The sequence below is a fragment of the Asparagus officinalis genome, chromosome 3, assembly GCF_001876935.1.
Source record: "Asparagus officinalis chromosome 3, Aspof.V1, whole genome shotgun sequence".
NCBI lineage: Eukaryota > Viridiplantae > Streptophyta > Magnoliopsida > Asparagales > Asparagaceae > Asparagus > Asparagus officinalis.
The window spans coordinates 29323377-29334991 of NC_033796.1; the positions used below are offsets into that span (position 1 = coordinate 29323377).

The following is an 11615-nucleotide window of genomic DNA, read 5'->3' on the forward strand; positions in this document are numbered from 1 at the left end:
TAGAAAAAGAAACAAGACTTCTACAAGGACTCAAACTTTACCAAAAATAGTAAAAGAATTCCTAAAACATTAAAACTCCTAAAAAGACTCCTTATGACTAGGAAAGTCCACCGGTCAAATCTGAGATCAAATCGGATTTGTTTCCTAATCAATACAGACTCCTAAAATATTACTAAAATAGTAAAAATCGGACAAAAAAACAGATATCTCTCAAACTGTAAGGCATTTGGCAAAACAGAGGAAGAAAACCAAGGTTTGGTCAGCTCCGTCTCGTCGAGGTAGTCGATTTTTATATATAATTCGTCCAATTCCGACATACGGTTTGAAAGTTATGACTGTTTCTTCATAGCAAGTTATTTTCGTCGACCGAGCCTGCGTTTGAGCTTGCGACTGTCCCACTTTGACATAAACATGTCTGTAGTGTGTTCTACATCATGTTATCATTAACTTTTGTCTCTTTGACCTCTAAGAGTTTTCTATGAAATATTTATAGTAAGGATACTCATACCCTACAAAAAGAAATTCTAAATCTAGAAAATTAAAGAAATCAACTAATCACATAGTTTGCCCTAATCACATGCAGGATGTTCTAATTACAAGGAATACTAAAGAAATCAAGAACTTCTTGGAATTAAAAATACATAAAAACCACAACTGCAGCTGATGCATTAGACATTCATAAAAGCTAAATCTATCTAACGCACGAGATCATCTCTATACCTACAAAGATCACACTCTAAAAAATGAAAGGTCTTGAAGAAATGTATAATTGAGTCAAAGATACTCAAAGAAAACCTGCAAATCCTAGGAAGCAAAACTATAAAGAGGGATACTTAACAGCAACAACCAACAGGAAATATATTGGAATGTATGGCGCTGTTCATTGTTGACTTCTCTCGTCGTTTCTCTCTCACATACATTTGGCTCTTACATTGTTTATTCTCTCTCAAGACCTAGGTATCATGCCCCCAATTTCTTGATAATGCAACAGTTCATCTACAACCTTATCCCACGTGAGTTTAGATCACGGGGTAATAAACTAATAATGCACTCGCCACGATGTTTTTGTCTGAACTTTTTTTTTTTTGCTCTTCCCTACGATCAAATATTTAAGAGATTCGGATACTATAGGGATTCAGAGATGGGTAGTGATAAAGTGTACTATATTTTTCTACTACTTTGGCACTACCACTCATAAAAGAGTGGGATGATGATGAGTCATCATTACAATTTTCAAGTAAGGTCCCTAATCATTTGTGAGTAGTAGTGCCAAAGTAGTACGCTTAGCATTTTTCTTCTTCGGAGCGTCAAGGTTAACATGGCTTGCCCTTTTTGTGAATATTCTCGAGGATTAGTGTAGTAGAGCCTGTTACAACTTGTCAAATATGGTAAACAGGGTTTCTGGACATGTGTTTCTAGTACTACAACGGGAAAAGGACTCATTTTGGTATAAAGATGCATTAAATAAGTTAAGAGTTGTGCTTTAGATAATTTCAATTTTCTTTTCAGGTATAAAACACGTGCCTGTTGAATTAATCTTGTTAAGATAGTTTTATTTACTTCATAGGTTAGTTAGTTGGTTATTTAGTTGGTTATTTTCCAGTCAGTTATCTTTTCAGGTTTCCTGTGCACGTTGTGCACGTTTGCACATCTTATTGTATTTAGTTTTTTTTTATGACAGAAAAGTGTGTGTGTTGTTGCAGTCACCAAAATCAGTTCTTCTTCTTCTTCTGTGTGTGTGTGTGCATTCATCTAAAGGAGAAATTAATTCTAACATTTGGTATCAGAGCACGGTTGGGATTGGATGCCAAAGATCATGCCGGCGGATGCAACACCATCGAGCAGTGGAACTGGCAGCACAGTGACGCTGAAGACAACTGGAAGAGAAGGGACAGTCTCTCTTCAGTACCCGCTGCTCACGAAGAGCAACTATTCCGTATGGGCGCTCAAGATGAAGGTGTACATGCGTGCACAAGGCGTATGGGACGCCATTGAGCCCACTGACCTCAATGATGAGGTAGAGACGCGGAAAGATCAGATGGCTCTCGCAGCCATCTATCAAGCCATCAGTGAGGAAACTCTTCTCGTGTTGGCTGAGAAGGAAACGGCCAAGGATGCGTGGGAGATGTTGAAAACAATGCACATGGGCGCTGAGCGCGTCAAGGAGGCAAAAATTCAAACTCTGAGAAGTGAGTTCGAGGGTCTTCGCATGCGTGAAGCGGAGACAGTGGATGATTTTGCTGCAAAGCTGACAACTGTTGTCAACAAGATTCGTGCATTGGGCGACAAGATAGATGAGGTCTATGTCGTTAAGAAACTTCTCCGTGCAGTCCCTTCCAAGTTCCTTCAGATTGCATCCACCATTGAACAGTTTGGCAACCTCAACACGATGACAGTTGAGGAGGTCATCGGATCGCTCAAGACCCATGAAGAACGATTGCGTGGCTATGGTGACAATGAGGAAGAACACGTCCTATTGACGAGTGCAAAGTGGAAAGGGAAACAAGCGAAAGGAGAAGGAGAGAGCTCGTCCAATTCATATAAAGGACGAGGAACTAGTAGCGGACGCGGTCGTGGCCGTGGGTGTGGCCGTGGTCGTGGTCGCGGGCACGGTGAAGGTGGTCGCTGGAATGAATCCAATCATCGTGAGAGAAAGTTTGACAAGACCAGGGTGAAGTGTTACAATTGTCAGAACTATGGACATTTTGCCTCGGAATGTCGTTCTAAAAAAAAGGATGAAAGGGCTCACTTGGTGGAGGTGCAAGGGGATGATGATGAACCAGCTCTCCTGGCGACAGAAGTCTGCGAGAGTGAGGACCTTGCACAGCTGGCAACAGAGGGAGTAATGCTCTATGAGGAGAAAGTGAAGCCAAAGCTAGACGGAGAAGAAGAGGTGGTGCACGAGAATACTGTTTGGTTTCTCGACACAGGAGCAAGCAACCACATGACAGGCTGCAAGAAGTGGTTTTCAGAACTTGATGAGACTGTAACGGGCAAAGTCAAGTTTGGGGACGGCTCTGTCGTGGACATTCAAGGAAAAGGCACTGTGATGTTTCAGTGTCAAAATGGTGAGCATCGACTCTTTACAAGTGTTTATTTCATACCTAGGCTTCGTAGCAATATTGTAAGTCTAGGTCAATTGGATGAGAATGGATGCAAGACTGTGATAGAAGATGGATGTCTAATGGTGTATGATAGATCTAGAAGGTTGCTGGCAAAAGTGAGAAGATCAAGAAATAGATTATATGTCCTGAATCTGAAAAAAACTCACTCAGTGTGTTTAATTGGGAAGTTAACTGAAGCTGAATGGTTGTGGCATGCTCGTTATGGCCATTTAAACTTCCAGGCATTGAGGAACATGACGAAGAAGGGAATGGTGACAGTAATGTCTGTCATTGATCATGTAATGCAAGTGTGTGATGGGTGTGTGGTGGGAAAACAACATCGCACATCATTTCCCCATAACTCAAGCTTTCGGGCTGATAAACCACTTCAACTTGTGCACTGTGACCTGTGCGGTCCAATTTCTCCAACGACTCTAGGAGGCAATAAATATTTCATGCTGATTGTAGATGACTTCAGCAGATATATGTGGGTCGAGATTTTGAGAAGCAAGGATGAAGCATTCGCTGCTTTCAAGAAGATAAAGGCAGGAGCAGAAATGGAATCAAATTCAAAGCTCCAAGCCCTGCGGACAGATAGGGGTGGCGAGTTTACGAACACCGCATTCAATGAGTATTGTGAGCATCTGGGCATCAAAAGATACCTTACAGCACCATATTCCCCTCAACAAAATGGTGTGGTCGAGCGGAGAAATCAGACTGTTGTGGGCATGGCTCGAAGCTTACTAAAGAGCAAACATGTTCCATCAGAATTCTGGGCTGAAGCTGTGAAGACAGCAGTATATATACTCAACAGAGCTTCGACAAAAAGTGTGGAAGGTGCAACACCTTACGAGAAATGGACTGGCCACAAACCCAAGGTACATCATATGAGAGTGTTTGGTAGTTTAGTGCACGTAAAGACTGTAAAACCACACATGAAGAAACTAGATGACAGGAGCGTGCCAATGGTGTTCTTGGGGTATGAACCAGGCTCAAAGGCATACAGGGTTTATGATCCTAATGCAAAGAAATTGCATGTAAGCAGGGACACAATATTTGAGGAAGATAAGGAGTGGAATTGGGAGTCTGTACAAGGAGAAGGAAGATTTGGAGCTCACTCACATGACGTGTTCACCGTACACTATGAACATGAGCCGGCTGGGAGTGTACAAAACACGGTTGATCATGCAGGTGAGAATGTTGAAAATACACCAGTATCTGTGAAATTTTCTGGAGGTGCAGCAGCGAATTCTGGAGGTGCAGCAGCGAATTCTGGAGGTGCAGCAGCGAAATCTTCTGGAGGTGCAGCAGCGTCGTCTCACTCCTCATCGGGACATGATCAGTTGGAAGAGACAGCAGATCATTCAGCAAGCTCAGAGAGACCACGTAAGTATCGTTCTCTACAAGAGGTATACAATGATACAGTTGAGGTGGATGAAGAAGCAGGTCTATGTTTCCTATCTATTGATGAGCCAGCAAGTTTTGAAGAAGCAGCAAGCAATGAAAACTGGAGACAAGCCATGGCCGAAGAAATTGCAGCCATTGAAAGGAATAATACATGGGAATTCGCAGAATTACCAGAAGGACATCGAGCTATTGGTTTGAAATGGGTATACAAGGTGAAGAAAAATCCTGAAGGAGAGATAGTAAAACACAAAGCTCGACTCGTGGCGAAGGGATATGTACAAAAACAAGGAGTGGATTTTAATGAGGTATTTGCTCCTGTTGCACGATTAGAAACTGTAAGGCTCTTAATTGCTTTGGCAGCACAAGAGAGCTGGGAAGTACACCACATGGATGTAAAATCTGCATTTCTAAATGGCGAGCTAGAGGAAGAAGTGTATGTAGCACAGCCCGTTGGATTTGAAGCCAAAGGCCATGAGGGACAAGTGTTGAGACTGAAGAAGGCATTATATGGACTACGTCAAGCACCTCGAGCATGGAATTCGAAGCTTGATAAGTGCTTACAGTCACTGGGGTTTATCAAGTGTCCTATGGAGCATGCTGTGTACAAGAAAGAACTGAGGGGTGAAATTCAAGTGATTGGTGTGTATGTAGATGACCTTATTATCACTGGGTCAAGTGTCGAACACATTGTGAAGTTCAAAGAACAGATGAAGAAGCTGTTTGACATGAGTGATCTTGGATTATTAAGCTACTACCTGGGCATTGAAGTGAAGCAAAATGCACATTCCATCACACTGTCTCAGTCAGTATATGCCTTAAAGATACTTGAGAAGCTTGGGATGGCCGAATGCAATCCCTGTCAAATTCCCATGGAACCAAGACTTAAAATGAGTAAACTGAATGTCAGTCCTCCAGTTGATGTTTCTTTGTATAGACAGCAGCAACATGCCAGGGTATTTGGCTTGGGCGATTGTTGAGTGAAATTAAGGGAGGTGAACCTGTCAAAGCAGTCCTCAATGTAGACAACAAATCAGCCATTGCTCTCACGAAGAACCCTGTGCATCATGACAGAAGCAAGCACATTGATATCAAGTATCATTTTATTCGTGACTGTGTTCAAAAGGAAGAAATTGAAGTGGTATATGTGAAGACTGAAGATCAACTTGCTGACATTCTGACGAAGCCACTTGGTCGTCAAAGGTTTGTCGAGCTACGTGAGAAGATAGGACTGAAGGATGTGAAGAAGTTGCAACAAGATTAAAGGGGTGAATGTTGAATTAATCTTGTTAAGATAGTTTTATTTACTTCATAGGTTAGTTAGTTGGTTATTTAGTTGGTTATTTTCCAGTCAGTTATCTTTTCAGGTTTCCTGTGCACGTTGTGCACGTTTGCACATCTTATTGTATTTAGTTTTTTTTTATGACAGAAAAGTGTGTGTGTTGTTGCAGTCACCAAAATCAGTTCTTCTTCTTCTTCTGTGTGTGTGTGTGCATTCATCTAAAGGAGAAATTAATTCTAACAGTGCCTAGAAGTCTGGATATAAATGCACAGAATCAAATAAAACACAAAATGACATTTGAGCACAAAACTACGAGATGCATGCATAACGGAAAATAAATGAGCGTGATAACAGATGATATGCGTAACGATCCATGATGTATAATAAAAGTTCATAGCATATTGACATAGAATTAGAGCATAAGCTCATTTGAATTTGGAATTAGTAACAGCAGTCCTCTGCCCGATACGAAGGTAAAAAAGAATTTCTCCCACAAAGTTGAAGAGTTGTGCCCCAACCCGAAATCTTTACGCCACCAGCCAAATGCCACTTTCTACTCTCAAATCTCTCTACCGCTGACATGGTGAATTATATGATTAAGATGCTGCATATATTTATTTTATCAAACAAATATTATAATTTCCATTGTAACAAACCAAAAGATTGATAATGCCAAAGGGGAAACAACAGCATGAAGCACTCTTTGCTTGGGAACTAGAAGCTGGGACTTTTGCTTTGGAGTATTAACTACTTGTCATGGAATTTGAGGCTCTTTTTTGTTGGGTGCTGACTCAAACTCCATGTTGGATTCGGGTTTAAAGACTAGAAATTTTAGTAGTTTTTTTGGAGATCAAATTGACTTGGTGGGCAAGCCAATGGTGTTTTTAAATAAGATATCGTATTCTACGATTTTTTTTATAGAGAAGGAGAAAGAAACAATATTCTTGTAACCAGGGCTTATCGGGGTGTAATCAGTTTCAAGGATATTGTGAGAGAGAAGAGGGTTTTGCTGTCTTTATTTCGTGCAAAAGATTGTAATTTGATGATGATAACAGATTGTTTTCGATCCAGTGGTTTTTCTCTATTGAGGGTTTTCCACGTTAAATCTTATATGTGATTCTGTTTGTTGTGTTTAGTGGTTTTTGAGATTTTTCGAGATCTAAAAAATCCCATCACTTTCTACAATCTATTTAAACCTCACAAAATGCCCTAACCCAAGCGATGCTAACTACTCTCTCTCTCTCTCTCTCTCTCTCTCTCTCTCTCTCTCTCTCTCTCTCTCCAAGTGGTATCTGATGCTATAGAGGCAGGACCACAGACAGAAGGAGAAACAACCCTGCAATCTAATCTAAAGATGAACTTTCTCAACTACCTTAACTGATAGCTATCCCTGTGTCTCTTCTCTTATTGGCTGAGGATCCTCTAAACAAGAAAATCTTTGAACCTGGTCGGAAACATGACGGTGAGAAAACATGCATACAACTGTTTCTTTTGTTATGATAAGATCTAAAGTTAATCTTCGCTTCTAGTTCTGTTAGTTTATTCAACTGTCACTGGATTCAGTGTTTCCGGTCTGGTTCTTGGATGCAGATATTCAACTGGATGCAAAACAAGCTCATCGGAAAACAAGAGAAGAAGATATCCAACTCAAGCCCAGCTTTCCCTCATAGTTAAGTGACGATTCAATTTCACCCTGTGTTCTTTACTAAGAAGTGCTTTTATCGTTGCTAGACTAAATTGATGGTGTTGATTTTATTAAAACTTCTGGTAGATGTAGGCATAGCACCTATGGCATGGCGTTTTCTACTTCGTACGAAATATTTTTTGACCTGTTTGGATGGAGGGTAGAGAAGGAAAGGGGAAGTGAAATTTTGGTTTAGTTTTGTTTGAGAGTTCCATTTAGAAGGGTAGAGGAGGAGAATGAGCGAGAAAATTGAACTAAAATCTTACCCCCCAAATTGGGGGGTAAATTAAAGAAGGGGAAGGGAGAAGGAAGGGAAAAAGTTTCCCTTCCTTCCCTTCCCTTAGTCATCTCCCAAACACATCATTAGAGTTGGAATAGAGAGTTAATATGACTATTTTAAACGAAGATTAGGCGTGTTTTTCCTGTAGAGGTGAGTTTTATATTTGTGATTCACTAGCTTCTCAGCTATCAAGAAATCCCAAATGCATTATATGCACATTAATTAGTACATAAAACATAAAACAGAATGCATCAAAAAGCACGTCTGTAAAAAAAAAGTGTTAAAACTTTTATCTATAACGTACTCATTCAACTCTTAGTCCTCTCTTTGAAGGTAAAAGAAAAGAAAAGAAAATTGATGTTAAATAGTGGCAGTTTAATTGGTTTTCAAACACTTAAAAACTAAGGGCGAATCAAATCGTTGGATCATTTGATCTAGAAGTGGGCCATATTTTCCTCTACTGTTTGACCTATGTTTATAACTCAGTCGTTTCTCCTTGATAGTTACCTTAGAATTACGTTAATCGCCAGAGTTTTATCTTTTTTTTTCTTTTTTTCCCTCTTGTAAATTTGTTGTAATATTCAAGTTAAGGTCCTCCTTCATATATATACTCTGACATCAGACGCTCGAAAAGAAGAGTTCGATGACTGGCCTCAAACATTGCTCGCTATTGGGACGCTCGGGGACGATAAAATGAAGGAAGACGCATCAAGAAAAGAACCATCCACGAGCTCACAAGCATCAAAAGACCTACCTGAATTCAAGTCAGAAGAAGTCGACAAGCTGCGAAAAGAGCTAACCGAGCTACTAACGCGAAACCAGCTGAAACCTAGCACGGACGATGAATCGGAGCGAGGGAAAGAAGGGAGAGCCAGCCTCCTTTTAGACACTGATGGGGCTGCTTGTGCAAATATCAAAGAAAATTTGTCCAGCGGCGACGACGACGACTTTGAACCCTCAACCGACACAAAGATCATCTTAGCGAGAGTGAGGGACTTGCTGGCTGATAACATGATAAGCGGAAGTAGGAAGACATCGCTCAAACTCCTACTGAAGAAGATGTTTGCGTGCCACGGCGGCTTTGTCCCGACTCCGAACATCAAGGATCCACTCCCTGAATCAAGGATGGAGAAGGTATATATATATATCTACATCTGTTAACGTTGTTATCATTTGGCAGCAGTCTCTCTGATTAATTATTTAATTCCTGCATATTATTTTAAAGATTTTGCGGGCACTGCTCCACAAGAAAATATACCCTCACGGCTCAGCGCAGCCAGTGATGAAGAGGTTTATGAACAGGCGGTCGGCGGTTAAGAGGTACTTGGAGAGCAAACCAGCGGAGAGACTCCGGGCAGAGGAAACGAAGGAGAAAGGAGAGGACTCAAATAAATGGGTGAAGACAGATTCTGAGTGTAAGTCACAGACATATTACAACAACAATATTGGATCGTTCGTTATATATAAGCGGTCGTCAAATCGGACGCTGAATGGTTTTTATTTATTCGTCATTTCAGATATTGTTCTCGAGATCTAGGCACACCGGAAGTGCATGGATTCTGGTAACTCTACGTGTTCGCACCATCTATTGAGTTGAATAATTGTTAGTTTGAGCTCAGGGTTAATTTTCACATAATAATTTTTGACCAAATTGCAACAGGCCATATTTATTTATTTTTTATTTATGTAGGCAACCTCAATTTGCTTACATATTCTCAACGTCACACTTTTTGATATTTTTTATTTTTTTTTTAAATGTAAAATTACTATAATACCCCTTGGTCTATACCAATAAAAAAAAGAGAGGGGAAGGAGAGGAGGTTTGCAATGAGAGGAGGGTTACAATGAGGGTGGAGAGAGAGTAGGGGGAGGCGGAGGAGGAGCGGAACGAGGTTAGGAAGGGAGAATGTAGGAGGAGGTAAGAAGGGAAAGGAGGTGAAGGGGGAGGAGATCGAGGAAAGGGAGGAAGCGGAGGGGCCATTGATGGAGGGGGTGGATCGAGGAGAGAAAAATAATATAGGGATTGGAGACACCCTAAAAATGGAGGAGATGATGGAGGAAAAAGAGAAGACGCAGAGGAGAGGGAAGCAATGAGGTGGGGGAGGACGGGAAGGGGGGAAAGGGAGACAAGGGAAGGGGAAGATAGGAGAGAAGGAAGAAAATGGAGAGAGAAGTGGCGGTAAGATGAATATTTTTAAAATAAAAAATTTAAACTGAATAGTGACAAATGCGTGACATTGAGAATATGTAAACAAATTAAAACGTTTTACATAATGAATAAATAAATAAACGTGGTAAGTTATAATTTGGACAAAAGTTGATGTGATTTCCATGTAAAAACCCTTAAACATCTAACCTTAATTTTTCTTGATCTTTTGTAGATGAAGCATTTGTTTTCATTAATTGAACCTCTGCCATAGAGAAAAATCAGGAAAATACAGCAATTAATATTGAGGAATTCAATGCTTGTCCAGACAACTCCAATCATAAAATCTCAACAGAAGGATTTTAACGATTTTGGCGGGTTGCTCGTGATCTCAGGATGTCTAGAAGTGGAATTTGTATTATTAATATTTTGATTTTTATACGGGTTTCTTATAGTCATTAAAATCTGCTGCACATGAAACAGTATCTGACTGCTTATGCCGAAAGGATTCACTAGCGTCTAAAATATGAAATAATCTTTTATGGAGGTTTGCAAAGAGTAATATAAAGACTTTTGCAAGAGCAAGCCATATGTTTAACTAAAGAGAGTGTTGAGATGTTGCATGCTCGCATTGGTAAGCATATCTAATAATGGGCATCCTTTTGATGCTAAATTGCTAATGGATATATTAATAATGCATTTGATTATTGATGTCTTAAAGGACTCATTAGCACTTAAGTTATGTAGTTTAGCTTCCGAGGAAATGTGGTGAATAAGTAGACTCTGTTAGCTGGACTGAACAAAATAACGCCCAACCACAACAGGTTTAGAATGTTGTTATTATATTTTACTAGTTTGTGGTCCGTGCAAAGCACGGTATTTTTTTGCTACAGTAATCTCGTTTTTGATTTGGATTTTTGAAAGTGCTACAGTATCCCGATTTGCTACAGTACCTTTTAAATGCTACAGTATATCCGTGTGCTACAGTAACATCTTTAATTAATTATTAGCTAAATATTACTGTAGCATTTACTGTAGTATGAACAGCGAATCTCTGATCCTATTTGTATAAAGGAATAGATTTTGCAAAATAGAAGTTTAGTTATCAATGGATCGATCTATGGAGTTGTTTGGTTGCGAGGAAAGATATCCGGATTTTCAAGCCAGTAACCAAATTTGATTCAAGGTTGATCCAAGGGTCCAAAGTATTCACAACACCTGCTGCAATTTTAAACTTACACTAAGGGGGTGTTTGGCAATCTGAAAATGAATTTAAAATATGTAAGTTACTTTTTTTTTGCAAATGACTTTTACATCCATGTCAGCACGTAAGTGAAATACAGTGTTTGTTTGAAAAATTAAATTATTATCGAAAGTATAATATGAAGATGACGTGGCAAAATAAGATTAATTAGAGAGTATAATTAAAATTATTTAATTAAATTAGTTATATTTTTTTACTTTCATGTGACTTCACCACTTTTTTAGAGGAAGTCAAAATTACATTAAATCATATGTGGCAACTTTCTTGCATCTCACTTTCATAACCACTTACATGAAAACAAACACCTTAATTGTTAAATGAAAGTAACTTTCTTACTTTCATCTTTCACTTGCATGCAAACAAACACCCCCTAACCCGAAGTGTCCAAACAATTCACAGCATTGATGCAACGTTTTTTTTTTGGGGGGGAGGGGGGGGGGGGGTTCCCCCT

General features: G+C 39.7%; 1 protein-coding gene across 1 annotated transcript; it reads left to right on the top strand.

Annotated features, from left to right (window-relative positions):
- LOC109832179 lies at positions 7144 to 10324 on the top strand. The gene is made up of 6 exons (XM_020399612.1): positions 7144 to 7252; positions 7381 to 7459; positions 8377 to 8888; positions 8980 to 9169; positions 9272 to 9316; positions 10136 to 10324. The coding sequence occupies exons 1-5, from the start codon at positions 7247 to 7249 to the stop codon at positions 9289 to 9291; spliced, it is 807 nt and encodes a 268-aa protein (XP_020255201.1). The 5' UTR covers positions 7144 to 7246; the 3' UTR covers positions 9292 to 9316; positions 10136 to 10324.